Source organism: Cricetulus griseus, chromosome 3 (assembly GCF_003668045.3).
Source record: "Cricetulus griseus strain 17A/GY chromosome 3, alternate assembly CriGri-PICRH-1.0, whole genome shotgun sequence".
Taxonomy (NCBI): Eukaryota; Metazoa; Chordata; class Mammalia; order Rodentia; family Cricetidae; genus Cricetulus; species Cricetulus griseus.
Genome location: NC_048596.1, coordinates 236,297,690 through 236,323,557, shown reverse-complemented (window position 1 = coordinate 236,323,557; position 25,868 = coordinate 236,297,690). Strand labels below are relative to the sequence as shown.

Below are 25,868 nucleotides of genomic sequence, written 5' to 3'. Positions count from 1 at the left end.
TCTCACCCAGGAGACACTCTGGTCTCTCCATTAACCCACGTTCTTCTCCTCTGTGCTGTGAAGCTGGAAAGATGGCCTTGGACTCTGTGCCCTCATCCATAGACACCGGCCCGACCTCATTGACTACTCAAAGCTTAACAAGGTCATTTATTTGGGGTGGCTTTCAGTGTCCCCCCACCCATCATGCTCAGCATGTCACCCTGAGAATGAGCACATCAGCACCGACTAGCATGGATGTGGGCTGCCCAGAAGGCTTTACATATGTTAAAGGTTTTACCAGCCTGGATTATGAAGATGGACAGGGCCTAGGGTTTGGGGAATAAGAATGGTTCAATTGTTCTCCCTCTTTTTAATGTGACATCAGGAGATTATATATGCTAGGTGAGAGCTTACTATTGAGCCATGTTCCTTGCCCTTAAATTCCCTTTACCTTTCTGAAGGATTCTTAGGTATCTGTTGAGAATTGATTAATTCATTTCTCACACAGGATTATCACAACTATGTCATTGCTGATGGCAGGACTTTGTTATTAGTCTTAGAAAAGAAGCTTTGGAGGTTGTGGGGCATGGGGATTAACCTTAGAAAACAAGTCAATGTACTAGATCTCAGATGAGGTTGGGGTTCAGGGGAGTAGTGTGGAAACAGGGGCTCTTGTGGATGAGGCTGGCTTTGGCCTCTTGATCTTTCTGCCTCTACATCTTTAAGTACCATCTTAAGTACAATTCCACCTTAAAAAGTAGTTCTAGAATCAGGTGTGGTGCCCAGCACTTGGGAGGGTGAGGCAGCAGAGTGGTGAGTTTAAAGGCAACCAGCCTGGACTTAAGAGTCAAGGTCATTTTAAAATATAGATTGTGAAACAAAGAGAAATCAGGCCCTCCTCTGGAATTGCCATGCTTCAGAAATAATGACGCAGGGCGATTTAAGGCTGAAAGTCTGGCAGTCTGAAGCATGCTTGCCTTGGGTTGTAGCCACAGACTTCCTGCTGGTGTGCTGAGCTGGCCGTTCACTGTGTGCCGTGTATTTTGGGTTGGAAACTGGCTCTTCTGCATGCTGCCCTCACGTGTGTGGCATGTACAATTGTGGGGCAAGTGCCCTCTGGCTTCCCTCAATCTTGTTAGTTATCACTTACCAACCCCCATTCCCCCCCCACCCCAGCCTGTCTTCATCGATTCAGAGCATGTGAAGGTTGATTTGTTCCCCAAAGATGAGGATGAAGGTAACACAGTAGAAAGTGCTTTTCAGGCTAGCCATTGCACATAAGCATGTATACATTTCCTCCATGAATATTTACTTCCTTCGTAACATGAAAAACTTGTTCTAGAATCTTCTGATCCATAGTCATACTCATTATCCATTGCGCTACTGGCCCGCTGCTAGAACTTGTTCTAAATAGACTGTTTCACTACCAATGTAGTGATCAGTTTTTGTTTTGAAAGTGAATAGACTTGTGGAATTGGTCATCTATAGTGGATAGAAAATTAGTAGTATATAGTAAAAAGCAGTGTTTTACATTCCTACTATATCAGAATGAATTCATATTCACATTATGAATAAATGTGTATACATATATTCGTAACATATGTAAACATGTGTGTAAAATTATGCATACATATTCATTGAAGTTTCACACTGAAGTCAGTGCTTTAGTTTTTGTTAGTTTGTCTGACACAGGGTCTGGCTGTGTAGCCCAGACTACTATTAAACTCATGGCAATTCTCCTGTCTCAGCCCCTAGAGTGCTTGGATTATAGGCATGAGCCACCACACCTGGCTTCAGTACTTACTATTCCAGTTTTGTAGACCTAAACAGTGGGAGAGCCAGGGCTTGCCCAGGGTCATATGACTCCCTATCTGTGCTAGGAAGTACTGAATTGCCACATTTCATCTCTTTAAATGACAATATAAAACAAATGGTGTCACAAAGTCTCAGAATTATCACTCCATTTTGGGCACTGGAATCTTTCTTACATATTTTTTTAATTTTTTTTAATCTAACTAGTAAGATTCATAAGCAAAGCCATAAAACAGGCAAGTAGATTTGCTTAAGAAGATTAATCAAACAACTATATATTTTATTAAAACAATATTTAGTTAAAAACCCACTTTGCCTGATAAATCTGGAATGTGCTTTTGCAGTCTGAGGCTTTCAGTTAGTCTTTTGTAGTAAAGGAACTGTTAACACTGCAAAGCATTGCAGTTTCTAAGATGTTCAAATGGGTAGACGAGATGGCTCAGCAGGCCAAGCCAAACAACCTGAGTTCAACCCATAGGCTTATGGAGAAAGGAGAGCACCAACCCCTGGAAGTTGTCCTCTGACCTGCACACATGCTTTGTGATACACATGTGCCTGCACACACACACACACACACACACACACACACACACACACACACACACACCCCAATAAGAAATTTAAAGAAATTTAAAATATTTAAATGACATTGCACTGAAAGTAGATTGAAGCTGTCCCTGAACTAGCACTGTTGTTCATTTGGATTTTTTCTCTATTACCTCCATCTGTTTCAGATTCATCTTAGTTCATCTCTTTAAGAGATTAAAAGTTTTTGTTACGTCTTTAGTTTTTGAAATTTCAGCTACACATCTCTAGTTAACCTTGTTATACATGTTAAACCAATTTCACAGGGTGGAAACATAATTTCCTGTAAAAAATAAATGACCATAGTGAATTCACTTGAGATTTTTAATAGTCATTTTCTCACCTTTAACATAAGAGAAGCATCATGTCTGCTCTTCATAGCCACTTTGTAACCTCTCCAGTGAGCTAAGCAGTTCACCCAGAATCACCTGCCCTTCATCCTCCCACCCCTCCCCGCCCCAAGCTTGCTTATATTCTGAACCAATATATTAAGCTGAGTGTGGTGGTGCACACCTGTAATCCTGGCACTTGGGGGTAGAAAACAGGAGGGTCAGTTCAAGGTAGGACTTTGTGAGATGTGTCAAACGTCACAGTATAATTGGGGTAAACATCTCCAAGATCACCTTCCACATCTGGAAAATGGCTTTCATGATTTAGAAAGATTGAGAGTTTTTCCATAGCCCTAATGCATATCAGGGTGTCCTTTCTTTCCAGTGACAAAATATCTGACTAATCACCTCTTAATCTAGCACTTGCCCTCTTAACCCCTTTGCTTACATCTTGTGAGGCAAAGCTGCATGGGTTCTGTGGTTTCTGTGACTTCTGGTGTTTCTCTCCATGTCTCATAAGAAGGAACGTTGTGTAATTCTTGTCCTGTGTGAGGGGGAAGGTGTCCTTCCTGAAGCAAGGCATGTGTCTTGTTCATTGCTTTGGCATTTTAAAAACCTGACTGTCTTGTTTTCCACACAGGATGACCCCATAGGAAACATTAACCTGGCCATGGAAATAGCAGAGAAGCATTTGGATATTCCTAAAATGTTGGATGCTGAAGGTGAGATGAAAAGTGTGCCTACCAGGTTATAGAAAAAAACCAAAACCAAAACCTATAGTTGTAAAAGTTGTGGCTGTGATTGGAGCTTTGTAAAACTACAGCCGTGTTACATCTGAAGTACGTATGATTCTGACAAAGCTCTGTACCCCTGTACCTCAACCCATGAGTATTAGTTTTGTACCTAATACATGATTTTGCTAAAAAAAAAAAGGGAGGGGCAGCAGAACTGTAGAAACAGGATTTGACAAAAATTTCAGCTTTAGCTAAGAAGCAGAATGTAAGCCCGGCATGGTGGTGTATACCTTTAATCCCAGCACTTGGGAGGCAGAGGAAGTAGATCTCTATGAGTTCAAGGCCACCCTGGTGTACAGAGTGATTTGCAGGACAGCAGTGTTGTTACACAGAGAAATCGTGTCTGGAAAAAACAAAAACAGAATGTTTGGTAAATAGATTGAGATCTAGTTAGGTGTGTGTGTGTGTGTGTGTGTGTGTGTGTGTGTGTGTGTGTGTACTGAGATACATACATATACACACTCTCAGAAATATGCATACATGTCCCAAGTGTGTACATACTACATACTTACACACATTGCATAGACAGTACTACAGTACTAGAGATTGACTTCAGGGTCCTGCACATCTATGCAAACACTCTCCTACTGAGCTGTATCCCCAGCCCTCTTTTTACTTTCTCTTTTTAAGACAGAGTCTCAAGTCCCATTAGTTTACCCAGGCTGTCCTTGAACTCATCCCATAATCCAGCCAGGTCTAGAACTTTTGATCTTCCTACCTCAGCCTCTCCAGTAACTGAGATTGCAAATCTGCACAGCAGGCTTTGTTGGTTTGCTGTTTTTTAAAAAGACTTTCTGTGTTTTGTTTTGTTTTCAATAGCAGATGCTTTTCTCTTCCCTATGTAGAGATAAATTTAGCAGATAAATTCCTTTGTGAGATCCACCACTTAAGAGAAAACAAGTCTTTCAGGCTAGAAGCTGTGGAACAGAATTTAAAATATGGAACATTTGGTCCTCAGTGTACTAACCAAACTTTCACGTATTGTTTGGAATTTATCTAAATGAAATTTAATGTTGACAGATCCGAGGGGACTTTTGTATAGTTTGTGCTTTGCCAGTTCCCTTTCTGGCGACTTGTTTCCAATACTTCTTGTGGTCCTTTGGAGTGGTTAATTCTTGCAGGTTGTACCTGTGACCCACTGTTTAAAACACTGGCATTTGGACTGGAGAGATGGGTCAGCTGTTAAAGGCTAGGCTCACAACCAAAAATATAAAACACCAGCATTTGGAGTGGGTGCATTCATTTCATCTGTCCATGAGCAGTTACCCCTTAGCAGACATTTACTGAATACTTCATGTGAGCAAATTCCTTTCTGCTGGGAACTGTGGGGATCCGGAACTGTGTAAATGCCTGCCTCTGTGGATTAGACTTTGTTTTTTGCTTTGTGGTTGGTGGTGTCATTATTCCCTAATGGGAGTTCTAATTAGTCTTCGGTCAGTTCTCTTAGGTCTGTCTAAACAGCTACAGGCTGGGCGACTGAAAGCACAGAGCCCTTTCTCTCCACAGCTCTAACTCTGGACTCAGGGCGTTTGTTAGATCAGAGACAGAGAGAGAAGTTCCTCCTCTGTGTTTTGGGACTTGAAAGCTCCAGACATTCCTCACCCTGTGGCAGCATTGATGCAGTACAGCCTCTTCTTGGAACACCATGTGTCCAGTGTTCTAGTTGTACAAAGACACCTGCTGGGCTAAGGGATCTGTATACTCCAGTGTGGGTTCATCTTCCCTTCCTCCCCTTTGGGACGATTCTTCTGCATAAGGTCCAGTCACAGCTGTTGGAGATGAGCACCTCAGCCATTTAGCCCATGGCAGCAGCTTTTCAGTTGGCAATGCACTCATTTACCAATCCAAGCCCAGTGTGGGTGCTAATTCTCCTTGGTGGTTCTCAAAAGCACTCAGAACAGAGACAGAGGGAATCCTCTGGTGCCTTCTCCCAGGCTCTCTTGCAGGAGAATGCCAGAAAGGACCATAGAAATGCCCCCTTCCATCTGTCCTCTCCAAACTCAATTTGTACTCATGTAGTCTCTCCATGGACCTTTCCATGTGGGAATTAACCAACCAGAGCTCTTGAATTAATATCCAGTGTGGATTAATAGGTTCATCTCTGTGTTCATTAATGCCTCTTGAATGCCTGTCCCAAGTGGAAAGCCAGGGTTGCTTTCAGAGGCATTCATGGTTGTTAGTGGGATCACCACCATCACTGCCCTGGTACTACTCACATTCTCCTCCATTCTTGGGTTTGTCTATAGTGTCTGGGTCCTGGGCTGGGTATGGAGCTATCCTTCACTTTATCCTTCTGGCTGAAGGCATGCTTTAGCACTAAGTCATTCCCTTCTCCCTTTCTCCCCCTACTCTCTTCCTTCTCTTCTTTCCTCCTTTTCCTGGCTCCCTCCCTTCCCTTACTTCCAGTTCTCTGAGCAAGGTCTTTCTTTTTTATTAATTTTATTTTATTTTATTAACGTTTTTTCATTTATTTTACATACCGACCACAGTGTCCCCTCTTCTCCTGTTCCCCCCCACACACACACACACCCTCCCATCTATCCCCCCCCCCCCCGGCCCATCCATTCTTCCTCTTCTCCATTCAGAAAGGGACAGACCTCCCATGGGCTTAACAAAGTATGGCACATCATGTTGAGGTAGGACCAAGCTTCTCCCCCTGCATAAAGGCTGGGCAAGGTAATCTAGCATGGGGAACAGGTTCCCAAAAGCCAGCTAAGTGCCAGGGACAGGTCCTGATCTCACTGCTAGGAGCCTTACAAACAGACCAAGCTACACAACTGTCACACACATGCAGAGGGCCTGTGTCAGTCCCATGCAGGCTCCCTAACTGTTGGTCCAGAGTCCATGAGCTCCCATGAGCTCAGGTCAGATGTCTCTACAGGCTCCTCCATTATGACCTTGATTCCCCCACAATCCCTCCTCCCTTTCTTCAGCAGGACTCCCGGAGGTAGGCCCAGTGCTTGGCTGTGGATCTCTGCATCTGCTTCCATCAGTTACTGGGTAAACACTCTTGATGACAGTTAGGGTAGTCATCAATCTTACTACAGTAGATGACCAGTTCAGGCATCCTATCCACTATTGCTAGGAGTCTTAGCTGGGGTCGTCCCTGTGGATTCCTGGGAGTTTCCCTGGCACCAAGTTTCTCACTAACCCGGAAATACCGCCCCCACATCAAGACATCTCTCCCACCCCCACCCCAGGAGATCTCTTCTATTTTCCCTTCCCAGGGAAATCCATGCATCACTCTTTGGGCCCTCTTTGTTATGTAGTCTCTCTGCAGCTGTGGAAATCAAAATGATTTTTTTTCTAGTTCCATCCATTTGCCTGCAAATTTCATGAGGTCATTGTTTTTTGGGTTTTTTTTTGTTGTTGTTGTTGTTTGTTTTGTTTTGTTTTTACAGCTGAGTAATACTCTATTGTGTAAACGGACCACATTTTCCTTATTCATTTTTTGGTTGAGAGGCATCTAGGTTGTTTCCAGGTTCTGGCTACTGAGCAAGGTCTTTCTATACATTCCAAATTGACCTTGAACCCACAGTATAACCGAGGCCGACCCAGAATGAGGGGCAACAACCCTGCCTTAGCTTCCCAAGAGTTGAGGTGTCTTAATTGGGGTTTCTATTGCTGTGAAGAGACACCACAGCAACTCTTATACAGGAAGGCATTTAACTGAGGTAGTAGTTTACAATTTAGTCCATTATCATCATGGTGGCAAGCATGGTGGCATGCAGGCAGGTATGGTGCTGGCTACATCTTTATCAGAAGGCAACAGGAAGTCCACCATGACACTGGGAGTAGCTTGAGAATAGAACTCAAAGCCCACCTAACCCAACAGTAACATATTTCCTCCAACAAAGCCACAACTCCTAATAGTGCCACTCCCATTGGGTTTACAGGCCTGTGCTGCTCTGCGTGACTATTCCTTTTGTCTTCCCCTTTTAATGATCCATAATGTTTATACAGTGTGTTAATCACAGCTGTAGGAGAGTCTTGTGCAGGAATTGTTTAACTGTTAAGATTGTGATGGTCTTGGGTGCAGAGCATGCTAGCATGTAACCACTGCAGATCATCATGTATTTCTGCAGGTGTTTTTGTGATCTCCTCTCAGTCCTCACCACAGCATTCCAGTAGCCTTTCTTCTGTGCATTCACTGTGCTGACAAGACCACATCTCCTGCTGTCCACTTAGCCACGACCCTTGGCAGATCCCTGTCTTCCCACCTGCTATTGTTGCTCTCATACTGTGATACTTGCCTTGGTCTCTGAATCCAGGTATGGGCTATCATGAGTCTAACTGACCTCCTTAGCCATGAGCTTCCCTGGCAATGGAATAGAAGCATTCTTCTCATCCTGGCTATTATACTTTCAACAGGTAGAAATTGTATTCACCTTGAACCTGTTTGGAGGAGAGCCCAGAGTTTAGTCTGTGGGCACACATGCTTCTTGTGGACTTGTAGAAGGGATCTTGTTGACCTCAGCCCTCCAGGTCACAGAAAGCCCTGTGAATGTGCTAGAACTCTAGGAGCCTCGTGTGCTTTCTAGTAATTTAGGCATTTCTGGACCAGCCATACCCTCTCTCTGCAATCTTTCTCTTTCTATTGGCCGTTATCACAATCGCTCAGAACAGAGACTGTGAGTGTGACTTCTGTGATTGAATCAGACTCAGACAGCAACTACATGGTGGGGCAGGCTCTCTCAGAGGAAGTGCTTATCAGAAGCCGGCTGTTGGAGCATCCAAGCACTTAGCCCTCTTTTCTCCACACAGGTTTAGTACATACTGGCAGACCTTCGCCGATGAAAGAGCCGCAGTAACTCACGTGTCCTGTTACTATCATGCTTTTTCTGGTGCACAGAGGGGAGGATGTGGAATACAAGTCACCACTCGCCCTTCGCTCTCGTATCTCACTTTGTTTTCTATCATTCACTCTCCTTTCCTGCCTCTTCTCCTCAATAGGGAGACCGTCTGGTTCTGAGGAAGCAGCCCTCGGTCTTTTTTTAGTCTAGTTTTCTCTGAAACTTTCTGCTCTCATGCTGTTCCTGTTGTTTTCCAGAAGGTTCCATATGCTTACAGGAGCCCACATTCTTTACATTCATAGCTTCAGCAAATCCAAAGTGAAGTTTCACTGTAAAGAATGACAGGGTATCACTTTATCTTCCTTTGTCCATTGACCCAAACTAGACCAAGGGCAGGTTAAAAAAAAAAAAAAAGCACTCGCCAAAAATAGGAGAAAAGCATGTGTGGTCATCAGGTTCAGTTTCTCTTCTAATTGGTCTTGTAGCAGCTAATACAAGTGCGAACAATAAGCACAGCCATGTTTGCCCCTTTCTTTAGATGTTTTGTTACTTTTGGTGGGAAGGTAAGTATGTTGCTAAGGTGTTAAAAACAACCTCCCCCACCCCCCACACACGAATAGTAAGTTTCCAGAGGGTGGTTTCCAGAGCAGAGAGCTCCCATGCATGTTGAGGGTGGGGCTGGGAAGTAGGAGGACAGCCCTGCTATATCTCTAGCATCTTTCAAAGTAACGGGTCTTCCTCAGAGCCAAGGTTGTGAGAGTCACAACAAACAAGACTAACAAACTAACAAAATGGGGTAATGATCCTGATACATACTGTACAAATTTCCATGTTAACATGCTATACATACTTTTAAAAGCCCATAGAAGGATGCATGGCACAAGCCCTCAATTGGACCATTAAAATATCCTATTTCTAGGACTACCAAAATGGTGGAGCAGATAAAGGCACTCACCAACAAGCCCGATGATCTTAGTTTGACCCCTGAGCTCCACCTAGTGGAAGGAGAGAACTGACTCTCAAGAGTTGTCTTCTGACCTCAATATGTGTTCCATAGAATATGTGTGTGGGACACACATTCCATAGAACATGTGTGGACACACACACATACACATTTATATACTGAATAAATGGATAAAAAATGAAATCCCCAAATTCCTATCCCGGGACCATTTCAATGCTGTCCAGCTGCCCCGAGGTTCCGGGTCGTGGGCCCAGGAAATGAGAAACAAAGTGGTCGGTGTAAGCTGATTTGTTCCTCCCTCCGTTCACCGTGGTTTCTCCTCTCCGCCTGTGTGTGTCTGTGTCCCGTGTTATTTTTCCCCCTCAGACATTGTCAACACTCCCAAACCCGATGAAAGAGCCATCATGACTTACGTTTCCTGCTTCTACCATGCTTTCGCGGGAGCGGAGCAGGTACTCCTCCCTTGTGCACGCAGCGGGCTGCGCTGCTCTTCTGTGTGTGCGCTGGCGTGTGTGTGTGTGTTTCTGGGTGTGTGTCCGTGTGCTTCACATCTGACCTCGGAATCTCAGTGTTTCATACAACCTAACACAGCAAGTTCCAAACTGCAAGTCATTTTTCTTGAACTTTAGGCAATAACCAAAGTGTCTCTCGTTACTCTTTCCCCTTCGAAGATAATTCTCCTATTTCGTTAGAAAACTGTTAGAAACATTTGTGCATTCTGGGGAGCAGAGAGCCTTGAAGAGTGCCCTGCATGCATTGAGTGGCAAAGGGAGGCAACTAGGAGACATGAATGCTTCTCCCATGTTTGTTCTCATTTGCCTGGAAATGACCTCTATTTAATGGTTTGCTGCATCATTCAAGACTAATTGTATTTTTAGTCAAAGGGACAAAAGAATTCCAACCTTACAAGCATTCCCATAGCTCAGAACAGTAGGAGGGCACTGGGAGCAACCAGTCATCACCTTCTGCAGATTCACCTGTCCCCGTTACATGGGAAGCCCTTAAGCACTAGATGGGCAATGTGTGTCTTGTTTCTGCCCCTTTTGTAAAGGCTACCACTGAGAGGTGATGGTAATTGGAGTCAGTGTGGGCAGGAGAATCAGGGTTTTAGAAGCCAGCTGTCCCTTGGTTAGCTTCTCTGGGCCATGTTGGACAAAGATGGATTGTCTTGGGTGGTACAGGAGTGTCCAACCTATAGCCGAAAGGTTGCAAAAGCATGCATATATTTCCTTTGCATATATTTCCATTGCAACATGCTATTGTCACCTACAAAATCCACATCAACAACCATGCTATTGAGTCACACACACACACACACACACACACACACACACACACACAAATTTTTTCAAGTGGATTGATGAGGTGACTCAGTGGGAAAGGTAATTGCTGCCAAACCTGACAACATGAGTTTAATCCCTGGGACCCACATGGCAGAAAGAGAGAAGACACTACAAGTTGTCCTCTGATATCCACATATGTGCCTTGGTACACATATATCTGTACTTACTTGCACACACTCTCTGTACATGCACACACTCATACACATACACAATAATTAAAATGCTAAAACAACTACAAATAAATGGAGCTGTAGGGATGCACTCCTTTAATCTCAATCACTTGGGAGGTAGAGGCAGGCAGATTTCTCTAAGTTTGAGGCCAACCTGATCTATATACTGAGTTCCAGGGCAGCTACATAGTAAAACTGTCTGAAAACAAAAAATCCGAGGAATTTACAACTTGATGTTGGGATGTATTCATTGCTTCCTGATTACATGTGGCACATGGGCCATGAGTTGGACACACCTACTTTAGGACAGTTGCTATCTCTTCTTGCTCCATTAGAGGAGCATGCTATGAGACATGCAACCCAAGTTCCCTTATTTATTGCTTTGATAATTAAACAATGGATTAAAAAACCAACATCTTAAGGCAAGCTCATTTCCAGTAGCCAATCTAGATTCTACATGTTCATGAAAAGAGCTGAGGTCTTCCCATGGATTTAAGGTCACTTCCCATGGATTCAAGGTCACCCGATCACTTCAGCTTTGATTTCTGAAGGCCAGTGTCATTCCACCCCATAGCGGTAGGGTCAGTATTCAGAAGCATTTAGGTGGACAGTCAGGGACCTGAGATCTTGGTTTCCTTTGACCCACATATTTCTGTTACTAACTTGCTCAATGTTTTATAAAGCTTGTGCTTTAGACTAATGATATCTCCCCGTTATTCCCTACAGTATATTCAGCCTGCCGTGTAAGTCTGTGTGAAAACTAAAAAAAAAAGGTGTGAACTGATTCATCCCCTCTATCTTACCCAACCCCGACCCAGACTGCACCATTTTCAACACACCATCTCCTTCAGCCTGCCTTGCCCGACCATGTCTTGCTTTATGTGTGTTTGCACGCATACCCTTGTCGACCAGCCATCCTGTTTACCTATTGTGTTTTGCAGGCCGAGACAGCAGCTAACAGGATATGTAAGGTTCTTGCTGTGAATCAAGAGAATGAGAGGCTGATGGAAGAATATGAGAGGCTAGCGAGTGAGGTAAAGGAAATGGGTGGCCCCAGCTCTGTCCACCTGCAGCCAGGGGTGAGGCAGAGATTGTCCATGTTGATTTTTGTACTTTTCATCCCAGAGAGAGTGAAAGCAGAAAACACACCTGGTCTCAGAGGTTGCTTATCCTGTAGCAACATGTCTGGTGCCAAGTCACCACCCCCCATCCCCCATGGTCTTTGCAAAGACTGCAAAGCTTAACCTTAGTCTGCATGTTCCGAAGTGGTAGGAAGGGGATTCTAGTCTTAGCTCTGCCCCTGCAAGGTCAGACCCTCAAGGCGGCATCATGCACCGTTTCTTCCCCTGGCTCGTGGGCTACTGGCATCATGTAGGGTGCTCTTTGTGTCAAGAGCCCTGTTCAGCACTGTGACCCCATGTGAAAGGAATAACCTTTGGGAGGAGGAGGTGTGATGTATCTGTGTGCACACAGGCCCAGTGGGATCTGGACTCCCCTTCCAAAACCTTGGAGCCTCAGGGATGCACTTCTGTAGCTCTTCATCCAGATTCTTGATTTGAGCAATGCTTTTACAGTTCATTTTTTTGTCCTTATTGTAGCATAGAGGTTACCAAGACATCTTTGTTGCTGCTCCTGTGTTACAAAGCCAGGGCTGTGTCCTCTGAGATGGAACTCAAGACCAGATAACTTAGACTATATTTTTAAAATATTTTAAAGGTTAAAAAAGGAAATGAAAATAAATACAAGACTAAATAATTTTTGCCTTAACTTGATTTACCTGATACTTGGTCTGTGCTATGAAAATTATCAACATAAGTAAGGTGAATCTTCCCAAATAGGTACTTGATGATTCAATCAAAGTAAACTAAATGCATACCTCCATGCTGCTGATATGAAGAAATTCTAGTTGTTTGATTCCCACCACTTTTTTCTTTTGTAATTATTTCTGTGAAAAAAAAATCAAATTTGTTGGCAGTAAGGCCAGTCTTAAATTTCAAGAGTGAAGTATCTTCAGCACAGAAAGATGGCTAATTGTCAGAAATTTTCTTACTTGTCATGAATTTAGTTTCCCTTTCATTGCTGTGATTAAAAAATCAAAAAACCTCCAAAGCAATACAGAGAAATCCTGTCTCGAAAAAAACAAACAAACAAACAAAAAAACCAAAAACAAATCTAAAAACAAAAAACCAACCTTATACCTTATAAAAATATAAGGTATAACTTAAGGGAGAAATGGTTTATTCTGACTCAAAGTTCCAAGGGAACTGGAAATAGTCCCCTTGGAAGAGGAGGCAATGGCAAAGAATCCTAAGGCAAGTTGGTCACATTGCTTTCACAATCAACAAACAGAGAGGGAACAGGAAGGAGGGCTGGACTATGAAAACCATAGGGCCTGTTTCCAGCCACTCACTCCTTCCAGTGAGCTGCTTCCTCCTAAAACCTTCCCAGACAGCGCCACCTGCTGGGGAGCAAGTGTTCAGACACATGCGCCTGTGAGGGACACTCACATTCAATCTGCCCCAGTTCTTCATTTATTCTTCCAAGATGCTGACTATGGTGGCATCATCATTGTAACTAGTTTTTATTCCAGTCTGCTGACAAGGGATCAGTACACATACGAGTAAATTAAATAATTAAATAAATAAATTGAGTGAAAGGGGAGATGGTTCCGCAGTTAAACCTGGTTGCCCTTCCGAAGGCTCTGGGTTTGAATGCAGTTTGAACTGTCTGTAACTCCAGTTCCAGGGGGACCCAAACCCTCTTCTGACCTTTGAAGGCACTTCATGCATGTGATGCACAGATACACATGCAGGCAAAACACTCATACACATAAAGTAAAAATAATAAAAATCTCAAATTAAACAATAGAAGAGAAAATAAGTGACTAGGTGTCTAGCAGGTCATCTCTGAGTCCTGACTGGTGACTGAGGAGAAGGGCAGATTGTAGTTTTGGGGAATTTACCACCCTTTTCACTCATTGCTTGTGGATTTTCATAAAAATGAGATGATAAATCCTATTCCAGCCCAGCATCAGTCTTGTTCTTATAGCACACACTCTAGTGAGTGGACTCATGAGAGCTGAACTTGTTTTTTTCAACGAAACCTTTGACATTCAACCCAGTTCCTTGCTGAGTGTATCAACTGCATTCTTTGTTTTATTTTGTTTTTCCTTTTAGAATTTGAAGGCTCCATCCAGCATTTGTCTGCTAATGTCTGGTTGCTATGTTTCTTGTAAATGTCACATTTTTGTCAAACACGACTCTGCGTGCTGACCTGAAGTTCAAGTTAAACCTGTGTGTGGTCTCATTGGGGTGGTCACTGTGGCCCTGGGTAGACACTGCCATTCATTTCACCGTGCGCAGAGCCATTGTCCCCTCTTGAAGTCAGTGCAGTTGTAACTAACCATGCTCAGTCATTTGGGAGCCTTAGGGGAACTGGTTCCAGTTATCAGGCCCCTTTATTTTCAAACTGGGAACAGTTTGCTAGTATTTTCAGCCCCACTTTTGTCTTTGGAAACAGCTCTTAGAATGGATTCGGCGCACAATCCCCTGGCTAGAGAACAGGACACCTGAGAAGACCATGCAGGCCATGCAGAAGAAGCTGGAGGACTTCCGGGACTACCGTCGTAAGCACAAACCCCCCAAGGTGCAGGAGAAGTGCCAGCTAGAGATCAACTTCAACACACTGCAAACCAAGCTTCGGATCAGCAACCGGCCTGCTTTCATGCCCTCTGAGGGCAAGATGGTGTCGGTGAGTGGCTGCAGTCCGTCCCGCATTGCCCTTGATCTACTGAGGAAGCCTTTACTTCCTGAGTGTGACTGTTAGTGAATGTAATGATGAATGACCCCGTGACCACTCAATTTTTGTGGGTTGAGAGATTACTGGGGCTGGACCCCAACCCTTTGCACATATGAGGCAAACATACCACCACTCAACTGCCTCCCCAGCCCTTTTCATATTATTCTTTTGAGAAATGGTCTTACTAAGTTGCCAGGCTGACCTTGAACTCATTAAGTTGCCCAGGCTGAACTCAAACTTGCATCCCTCCTGCCTTGGCCTCCTGAGTAGTTGGTATTATCAATGTATGCCACCAAACCTGGCTTTCATTACTGATACTCTGCTTCCTTCCATGATGCAGTTCTTGGTGTCATGAGATGGCATCCAACAAGCTTTCAGCAAAGGCTCTGCCTCTTTCCCTCCTCTCAGACTTGTGGCCTTGCCCCTGCCTAGGTTTCTCTATAATTTACATCGTCTAGCTCTTCCCTGTGCACTCCCCTTCCAGCTGTGACCACCTACCCTCTCCACCCTGTGGGACTTGGTTCACATCTGGAGGAATGTCTGTGTGGCTACTAGGTATAGCTGTGCTAATTTAAAAGGCCACTGTGGTGATTTAGATACTTGGACCAAACCAGTGGGATAGTCAGTTGTGCAGAAGAGGCAAGGAAAGATGAAACCAGGGACACCACTGTCAGACACATGTAGGTGGATTCGTGGGAGCCCTAGAAGCCCACATGTGATGCCTGTGGCCTCAAATGTTTTCCATTCCTCAGGACATTGCTGGTGCCTGGCAGAGGTTGGAACAGGCTGAGAAGGGCTATGAGGAGTGGCTGTTGAATGAGATTCGGAGACTGGAGCGCTTGGAGCACCTGGCTGAGAAGTTCAGGCAGAAGGCTTCCACGCATGAGACATGGGCTTATGGTAAGGGCACGAGAAACCAGTTACAGCATCTTAGTGTTGGGCCAGTGAGATGGCTCAGTGGATAGAGGCTTGCTGCCAAGCCTGACACCCTGGGTTAGAACAAATTCCTGCAATTGTCCACCATCCTCCATATACACAGTGGCATGTATATGCATACCCCTACACACACACATATACACACACACACACACACACACACACACACACACACACACACACGCACACACACACACACACCATACATATAAATAAGTAAATGTAAAACATCTGAGTTTTGCTAGACTTGGTGGTGTGTATTCCTATAATTCCAGCACTTAGGAGACTGAGTCAGGATCCTCGAGAGTTCCAGCTCAGCCTGGACTACACACTGAGTTCAAAGCTAGACAGGGCTCTAGAATGAGGTCTTGTTTCAAAATGACAACCAGGGGATTGGAGAGATGGTTTAGCAATTACAGCTGTGCTCTTCTCCTGCGGCACCCACATGAGGGAGCTCATAACTCTTGTCACTCCAGCTGTAGGGCATCTGGTGACCTTTCCTGCACTTACAGGCACACACCCACACAGAAACACATACATGCCTGAACACATAATTAAGAAGAAAAATGAGCTGGGAGTTGGTGGCGCATGCCTTTAGTCCCAGCACTCGGGAGGCAGAGGCAGGTAGATCTCTGAATCTGAGGTCAGTCCGGGCTACAGAGTGAGTTCTAGGACAACCAAAGCTACACACAGAGAAACCCTGTTTTGAAAACCTAAATAAATAAATAAATTTAAAAACAAACAACAAAAAAATGGATATACTGAAACTGTTTCCCTTGTAAGGCTTCCATGAAGCATCAGTGAATTCATATGATAAATATTTCAGTCGGTGTCTAACACTTCTTAACTGCAATGGTGTCTTTGTTTGACATGTGGACATTTGCTTTCCATTTCCAGCTTTATGGAATTAAGTTGTTGTAGGTCATAGCAGTATCTAGATTTAAGAAATACTTCTAGAGAGGGCTGGAAATATGCCTCAGTTGGTGGGATTCTGGCTTAGCACACATCAAAAAAGCTCTGGGCTTGATCCCCAGTAACACACAAATTGGGCATGGTGGTACATGCCTATAATCCCAGCATCAAGGATGTAGAGGCAAAAAGATCAAAAGTTCAAGGTCATCCTTGGCTAAATACTGAAATCAAGGCCAACCTGCACTAGAGACCCCTTGTCCAAACAAACAATAATAAAGAAATTCTTATGGAGGAATTAGTGGAGATTCCAAGAAGAAAATTTCTAATGTTTAGAATTAGAACAGGCAAAGTGGCCACATTTCACCCCAGAATATAACTTTTAAATACAAAGCCTGGGGCAATAAAAACCCACTGGCAGCCATTTTTTTTGAGACAGTATGTCTCTTATACTCAACTTGAATTCACAGTGCTCTTGTCTCAGCCTCCTGGGTGCTGGATTACAGCTATGTACCACCATGCCCAGCTAACAGGGGATTTTACTCAGCTATCCCATGTGGCTCATGGGTGGGAATAATTCCCAACTGAACTGCGTGTCATGGTGGGAAATAAGATAATTGTGACTTAGAATGATGTGGTATATACTTTGTGAAATGCATGCTTCTCCCACTATCAACTTTTTTGCTGGGCACCTCCCCTGTGAGGGGCTGGCTGTTGCTTGCATGCCGGTCCCTATCCTTCCTTGAAATCTCAGTATTCTCTTAGCACATTCTGGTGTGAGGAAGCTGCTGTGTGACTTTGGGTTTTCATGCTTAAATTAACTGATTAATTTATTTAGGCAATGCTGGAACTTGAATTCATGACCTTTGCAAACCCTAGGCAAGCCTCCCCCCATCCCCACCCATACCCCCCCCGCCACTGAGCTACAGTCTTCTTTCTCTTTTATTTTGAGATAAAGTCTTACAGAGTTGCCCAGGCTGGCCCTGAACTTGCAATCCTGCTGCCTCAGCCTCCAGAGTAGTTGGTATAACATACCTGGCTTCACACTTCTTGCTGTTCCCTTTGCAGGCAAAGAACAGATCTTGCTTCAGAAGGATTATGAGTCAGCATCCCTGACGGAAGTTCGGGCCCTCCTTCGGAAGCATGAGGCCTTCGAGAGTGACCTGGCTGCACACCAGGACCGTGTTGAACAGATCGCTGCCATTGCACAGGAGCTTAAGTATGTGCTGGTACCCTGGGTGAAGGCATAGTGGGCTATGGGCACTATGCAGGGTCTCCAGAGAGCCGGCACTCTTCCCCGCTAAGTTCAAAGGGTCAGGCTGGGGGCCCCAGTGATGATGATTTTGGTATCTAGAAATGTTAAAACAGGTCCAGGCTGACTGTGACATGCCAGGGTCCTTGGGTCTTCCCATTCCCCACACCTGACTCCACATTAGTTATTCAGCTTTCAAAGAAATGAGATGTCAGTGTGGAGGCCATGGCCTAGCAGCCTGGCTCACACTGGGTCAGGAGGCAGGAACCATGGCTCATGCAGTGAGAAAGGCCAAAGAGAAATCACTACCTCAGCCATGAAGAAGCAGGCTGCCTCACTTTTTTGAGTTTTGTTCTGTGGGGACAGGTGTCATGGTGCTGCAACCAATCATTGCACAGATGTTTTCTGTCTCTACTTTACACCTGTGATTCCTGGAATGTGTACAGTGTATACGGAGGGCAGAAGAGGGTGTCAGATCCCCTGCAACTGGAGTTCAGATGGTTGTGAGACTCTGGGTTCTGGGTAATGAACCCAGGTCCTCTGCAAGAGTAACCAAAGCTGAACCATCTCTCTGGCTCCACATCTACAGAGTTTTTATTGCCTCTTATTTCACAATAAAAGCAAAGTAATTAAAATGTACTTCAGTACGTGGCTCCCTGGTTCCTCACTTTTGAAGAGCATGAACTCTTTAATTAACAGGTAGGGCTTCATAATACACCACATCTCAGGTTGGCCCCTATAAATCCTTAGTCTTTTTCAGCCTCACATTATATCTGTACCTTCCATCATGGTTTTATGCTTCTTGAATGTTGGCTCTTTGCTAATTAACAGCCACTCAGCAATAAAATGAGGGCTTGAAAAGGGCTCAAATTATTTAGTGTACTGTAATGGCTCCCGTGAGTAATTGAAGCAGTCTTAAGTGTTGCCCGTAAACTTTAAGCAATAACCTTATATTGTTATGACTGTTATTGCTGGCATCTTTGGTGCTGTTTGCTCCACACAGCTGAGGTGAAACCAGGCATGAGGTTTAGGCTGTGCTCATCTGACTGTTAATGACATGCTTTTCCTTCCTGCCCATCCTAAAAATAAGTCAGAGACTTTATGCAGTTCTCAAAAGTACATAAAAACAGTCATTATGAGCCCTAACTCCCCACATGCAGGTGCACATGGAGCCATTGTATAAGAATCAGGGAAAATAGGGAGATCTTAGAAATAATCTCAGAGGGGCAGCATTGGTGCTTCCATTGTGATTTAGCAGAAAGTTGTTGCAGTATTCACTCTTTCTGAGACAGGGTCTCTCTATGTAGTCCAGCCGTCCTGAACTTTCTGTGTAGACCAGGCTGGCCTCAAACTCACAGAGATCCCTCTGCCTCTATATTATGAGTGCTGAGATACTCTCTCTTAATAATAATTTTTAAAAATAGCAGTCTGAGAATGTGTGTGTGTGTGTGTGTGTGTGTGTGTGTGTGTGTGTGTAGATGGGGGGGGGTTCTTGCTGCTCACCTTGCTGAGGTAGGGGCTTTCTTGTTTCTGCTGCTGTGCTGTGTACTTCAGGCTTCTAATTTTTCTCCTGTCTGGCCCGCCCATTATGCTATAAGAGTTCTGGGATTGCAGGCATGTGCCATTAAGCTTTTTATGTGGGTTCTGTGGATTCAACTTGGGTTGTCAGACTTACTTGGGGGGTCATCTCCCCAGACTGCTTAGTTACTTTTTCATTTATGTTGCCAAAATGCCTGACAGAAACAACTTGAAGGAAAAAAGTTTATTTTTGCTCACAGTTTCATAAGGATTTCAGTCAATCATGACAGAGAAGACCAGGAAACAGGGAGATCTAGTGTTTTAGGATTTCTATTGCTGTGATGAAACATCAGGTCCAAAAGCAACTTGGAAGGGGCTGGAGAGATGGCTCAGAGGTTAAGAGCACTGAAGTCCCGAGTTCAATTCCCAGCATCCACATAGTGGCTCACAACCATCTGTAATGGGATCTGTTATGGATCACAACCTCTTCTGGCATGCAGGCATACATGCAGATAGAACACTGTATATACAATAAATTAAAAACAAAAAACAAGTTGGAAAGAAAACAGCTTACATGTCCTGATAACATGTCTTGAAATCATAGGCCATCATGAAGCAAAATCAGGGCAGAAATTCAAACAGGGCAGGAACCTGGAGACAGGAATGGGTGCAGAGACCATGAGGGAGTGCTGCTTACTGTCCTGCTCTTCCTGGCCTGCTCAATTTGTTTTCTTTCTTTTTTTAAAAAAAAATTCTTTTTATTAGATTTATCTTTCATTTTATGTTTGAGCATTTAGTCTGTGTATATGTATGTGTACTACTTGCATGCTTGGTGACCATGAAGGTTAGAAGAGGGCATTAGACCCCTGGAAACTGGAGTTAGGAATGGTTATAAAACCACCATATGGATTCTGGGATTCGAACCCAGGTCCTTTGTAAGAGCAGCAAGTGCTCTTGACCAGTGAGCCATCTCTCCAGCCCCTCATTTTTTATGTACCCCAGAACAGCCAGTCACAATGGGCCTGGCCCTCCCACATCAATTACTTGTAGGAAGCCGGTTCCTGCATTATCCATTACAATAATAGGTGCCTGAAGACACCAAGATGTAAATTACTTCACAGGCGCTGGGTAATTTTTATTCCTTTGATCTTGGCTGGCATGTAAGCTCCAGGGCTCAAACCAAGAGATCGCCCAAGTGCTTATATTTTGGCTAACTATGCTTAAGCAATAGGCCGCCGGCCAAACAGCTCTTGCACACCCGGAGCCTAGGCTCATTGCACAGGGTAGAGTGTCTGGTCTGGGCAGCCCAATGAGGGATGCTGAGCAAAGGCATCGCACAGAGTTGCCTATTATACAGGCTTCTCTGGGAGGTATGTTGACCTGCATAAGGGTTACCTGCCCTGAGACTCCCTTTCCCAAAAAAACGGCAGAGGACAGGTCGAGAGTGCTTCGGGTCAAGCTAACAGCCTAGTCGCGACTCCCGTACACAGTCTTAATGTTTGATTTTGGGAAGGTACAACCTCTACCTCTATCCCTCAACATATGGGTGACCTATTTGCTTGTAATAATATAAAGCCTTTTCATTAATTAATAAAAAAAGGGGGATATGTAGGAAGCCGGTTCCTGCATTATCCATTACAATAATAGGTGCCTGAAGACACCAAGATGTAAATTACTTCACAGGCGCTGGGTAATTTCCATTCCTTTGATCTCTGCCTATCCCGTGGCTCATTTTGGCCTGAGGAGCTGAAGCCATTCATAGGGTAACACGTCCCAGGCGGCTGGCCAGCCTTTATAAGGGATGGTTTTCTTGGTTTAGTGTCTCCGCTCAGTCTCCGCTCTGGGAAGCTTATGCTCTTTCACTCTCAAGATGCATTAAAGCTTGTCTGCAGAAGGATCCGAGTGTCCTGCGTGTATTTCTTGCTGGCGAGAAATACAGAGCGCGCGGGACAATTACTGATTGGGAAAATGCTCTCCAAGCTTGCCCACAGGCCAGTCTAATGGAGCCATTTATTCAATTAGGTTGTCCCCCAGCCACCCATCCCACCACCTCTCAGATTACTCTAGCTCTCATCAAGTTGACATGAAACTAGCCAGCACATCTGGAGTGGAGCCAGAGATGAGTATGACCTTTGACGGCCCACCCTTGGTGACTCACTCATGCCACCAGACTCCACCTTCTTCAAATTCATGGACTAGCCAGGAGGGACTAAGCGTTCAAAACATGAAACCATAAGGGACATTTCAGATTGAAATATTCAGAAACTTCTGGGAAAGACTTATCTCTTTAATGTTTACTCTCTAGCGATCCTTCTACTGCCTTTCTGTTTTAGAGCTGCTCGGGGCATTTGCTAGATTCATCTTTTGGTTTATAACCAAAGTAGACACGAGAATCTTTTTTTTAATTTTTTTTTTTTTTTTTTTTTGGCTTTTCAAGACAGGGTTTCTCTGTGAAGCTTTAGAGCCTATCCTGGCACTCACTCTGGAAACCAGGGTGGCCTTGAACTCAAAGAGATCTGCCTGCCTCTGCCTCCCGAATGCTGGGATCAAAGGCGTGTGCCACCAACGCCTGTCGACACAAGAATCTTAGTCAAACTTGGTCACACAAAGTGTGTGTTTTTAGATAGCTGGTGGTTGCTCTTAAGAACTGGACAAGCTTTAATGAAATGACAGGGAGCTTCTGTCCACTAGAATGTTCTGGAAGAACACTCAGATAACAATTATATGCATTTCCTCCGTTTAGCAACACAAACAGTAAAATCAATAAACATGAACTGAGAGAGAGGTAAAAGTGCTTGCGGCCAGTCCTGATGACCTGAGTTGAATTCCCCAGGACCCACAAGGCACAAGGAGAGAACTGTCACTTGCAAGTTGGCCCCTGACCTCCATGCACTTGCTGTGTCATGTGTGTATGTACACCTACACATTTATTTATCAATGAATAAATATGCAATAAAAATTTTTAGAGCCTTAACTCAATGTTGAATAAGCAAAGGAACAAACTGGAGCCTCAGGGGAGTGGTTTACAGGGGAGCCGCCCTCTTTTCAGGCTGTTTTTAAAAAAGCCTCCTGCATATACATCTGATCTCCACTGTTCCTGTTCTCTTCTTATCCTAATAGGATGGTGGGTTTTATGCAGGACTCAGAAGTTTACCCCTGAGATGAGGTTAACTTTCACGAAAGCTTTTTGTTTTGTTTTGTTCTTTCTACCATGTTGGAGGCATCCAACAGTCCAAAGAGTCATTGTCCCTAAATGGACAGTCTCTCTGTGCTCAGTGGTGTCACCACACCCTCCCCAACTGGTTACTCAATTGGCAGCAGGCTGAGTGCCCTTCTAGAGGTGCCAAGGACACACAACCCTGCAAGCAGACACCTCCTCCTTCCCTGTGACTCATTTTAAAGTTCCAGTTACCGTGGCTGCAGCTGGTTTTCTGGACCGACCTGGGTCAGATAGTTGGCTTTCCTTGTAGTTTCCACTTAAGAATCATGCTCTCTGGAGGCCTCAGAGAGGACACAAGAAAAGAAATCTAGCCAGAGGCATTAAGAAGACAGTATTGTCTGTTTTAAAAACTGTTGACTAGCATGATTTTTTAGTATTTCTTACAATTTGTTCCAAGTGATAATACTTCCAACAGGGGCAGTTCACAAAACCCCAAAATTCCCTACCAGTTTTCTATTACATTTGTATTTTGCATACGTGTATGTGGGGTGGGGGTGGGAGTAGGGGTTCCCTGGGAGTGATGTGGAGAAGTCAGTCTCAGATGTTTTCATAGGATTTTGTAACAGGCAAAGGGTTTACATGATTCAGCTATGCCAGCTGCCCAGTGAGCCCCAGGGATTCCCTTGTCTGTGTCAAGTAGTAATTAGAGTAGCATATTTGTGGAGATCAGGGGACAGCACAGGCATTAAAGTCAGATTGTCAACCTTGGTAGCAGGTGCCTTTAGCAGTTGATCCTCCTTACCAGTTTTCTATTAGGTGTTTTTTAAAGGTGTGGGGGTGGGGTAAGACAATGGGAGATGACTGTCAGTGAAGTGCATGCTGTGTAAGCATGAGGACCTCAGTTTGATCACACAGAACCCATGTTCAAAAGCCTGGCCCAGGGGCTGGAGAGATGACTCAGTGGCTGAGTGCTTGCAGAGGACACAAGTTCAGTACCCAGAACCCATGTCTGGCAGCTCACAACTGCCTATAACCCCAGCTCCAGGGGATCCATCACCCTCTTCTGGCCTCCATAGGTGTACACACACACACACACACACACACACACACACACACACACACACACACACCCCTTCCCTGTTTATTTCCAACTCGTACCATTTTCTTCACATCATTAATCTTTATTTCTTGCTTTTCATAGTGAACTGGACTATCATGATGCTGTGAATGTCAATGATCGGTGCCAGAAAATTTGTGACCAGTGGGACAGACTGGGGACGCTCACCCAGAAGAGGAGGGAGGCCTTGGAGGTGAAAAGCTTGAAGCTCTGTTCACTTGCAAACTCCTACTAGAGGCTCCATAATGAAATTCATGGTGTTAATTGTGTTTCTCCATGGACTCCTGTGGAGACAAACTAACTTATCCAGTAAATGGAGTCCTAAGAAGAATGTGGAAAATGGGAGTCTGAGGACCAAGGGAGGCTGGTAGCTTTGTGCTGGGATGTATCAAGTCAGCAGCAAAACATACTTTTCAATTTTAAAATGTTTGAGGGGGGGATTATGGTCGAAGCCTTGTTTGTTAAGTAGCAAGCACTCCAAACTTCCCAAAGTTCTTGTGAAAGTTTTTAAAGACTTATATATCATTTTTTAATATCTGTGCATGAGCATTTTACCTACATGCATGCCTGGCACCTTTAAAGACCATAAGAGGGCATCATATCTCCTGGACTAGTCGTTACAGATGGTTGTGAGCCATCATGTGAGTGCCAGGATTTAAACTCAGGTCCTCTGGAATAGCAGTATGAGCTCTTAAGCACTGAACCATCTCTCCACTTCACCAAACTTCTGCTGTGCCAACAACCTACTCAGGATATCAGGCCCATCTTGAGATGTGTTTCGGGAAATTGGCAACAGATCAGGAAGGAAAAAATGCTGGAAAATAAGCCAGGGGATGTAGCTCATTTGGTAAAGTGCTTGCTTTGTACACACAAGGGCCTGGGTTCACTTCCCAGCATCCCATAAAACTGTGTCCTGGTCATCAGTGACTAATCAAAACTCAGGAGGTAGATGTAGAAGAATCAGAGTCCAAGGTTACTCTTAGCTGTATAGAAAGTTCAAGGTAAAGATGGATATAGTGGCACAAGCCTTCAATGTGCACTCAGGAGGCAGAGACAGGCAGATCCCGAAGAGTTCAAAACCAGCCTGGTCTCCATAGTGAGTTCCAGGACAGCCAAAGCTACAAAATGGGACCGTGTCTCAAAAAACAAAACAAAAACGAACACAGAAAGAAAGAAAGAAAGAAAGAAAGAAAGAAAGAAAGAAAGAAAGAAAGAAAGGAAGGAAGGACAAAGAAAGGAAGGGATAGAGAGAGAGAGAGAGAGAGAGAGAGAGAGAGAGAGAAAGAGAGAGAAATTTAAGCAAGCTTAATTTCAATAAATAAATAAATAATTGCTTTAGCTGACAGAAGTTGTATATCTGTGAATTTTCAAGGGGGAGTGCTTCAAGATACTTTAAATGTGAAGCTGCTCTGGATGGTACTAAATTCTTCTTTAACTCACTAGGCTCCCAGGGAATAAACTCAGTGGTGGAGCTCTTGCCCAGCATAGCCAAGGCTATGGGTTCAGTCCCCAGCACCAAAACTAAACAGAGAAGGCCTCTCAGAGACTGTCAGGGCTTGCCATCCCATCATTCCAGCAGCAGCTAGAATAAACATCAGGATATACTTCATTGATCTAGATACATATTTACATATGTTTGCATACCTCAGGGCTCTAGGAAATGTATTTAATCCACAATAACACTTGCTTCTGTTTAATCTTCAGAGAACTGAGAAATTGCTAGAAACAATTGACCAGTTGCACCTGGAGTTTGCCAAGAGAGCTGCACCCTTCAACAACTGGATGGAGGGCGCCATGGAGGATCTGCAGGACATGTTTATTGTCCACAGCATTGAGGAGATCCAGGTGAGGGGATTCGAACTCAGTACTCTTTCAATTAGTGTGGATTTGTTGTATAAAGTGATGTGTTTTGTTACAAGTATTTCCTGTCCCCAGGTCTTTATTCTGCATTACCCCCCCATCCCCACTTCTGCTAGTCTCTTTCCTTTGCTCAAATAGTCCCTCTTCTGTTTTCATGTCACATGTATATGTGTATGTATGTGCCTTAATATGTATTATTACGTATTACCTAGGTTCTGGGCTGGTAAGATAGCTCAGTTGGCAAAGGCACTTGCCTCCAGTCCTGACAGTCTGAAACAATCAGCAGAATTTGCATGGTGGAAGGAAAGAACTGACTCCCACAAGTGTCCTCTGACTTCCATATACATTCTACATCATGCATGAACCCATGTTCACACTCAAACATACGTAAAATAATCTGTAAAAATGGAAAATAAAAGTCGAACAATAGTGGTGCACCTTTAATCCCAGCACTCGGGATGCAGACGCAGGCAGATCTCTGAATTCAAAGCCAGTCTGGTCTGCAGAAGAAGTTCCAGGACAGCCAGGGCTACATAGAGAAACCCTCCT

At 44.3% G+C, this 25,868-nt stretch overlaps 1 protein-coding gene across 1 annotated transcript in view; it reads left to right on the top strand.

Annotated features, from left to right (window-relative positions):
• Positions 1-25,868, top strand: part of Actn2 (actinin alpha 2) — a 71,500-nt gene that overhangs the window by 35,194 nt on the left and 10,438 nt on the right. The window contains exons 6-14 of the mRNA XM_027409451.2: positions 64-142; positions 3,346-3,427; positions 9,623-9,708; positions 11,711-11,803; positions 14,289-14,519; positions 15,320-15,467; positions 17,481-17,631; positions 23,544-23,652; positions 25,164-25,304. Of these exons, the coding sequence (XP_027265252.1) occupies positions 64-142; positions 3,346-3,427; positions 9,623-9,708; positions 11,711-11,803; positions 14,289-14,519; positions 15,320-15,467; positions 17,481-17,631; positions 23,544-23,652; positions 25,164-25,304 (1,120 nt within the window). The remainder of the gene's footprint in view (positions 1-63; positions 143-3,345; positions 3,428-9,622; positions 9,709-11,710; positions 11,804-14,288; positions 14,520-15,319; positions 15,468-17,480; positions 17,632-23,543; positions 23,653-25,163; positions 25,305-25,868) is intronic.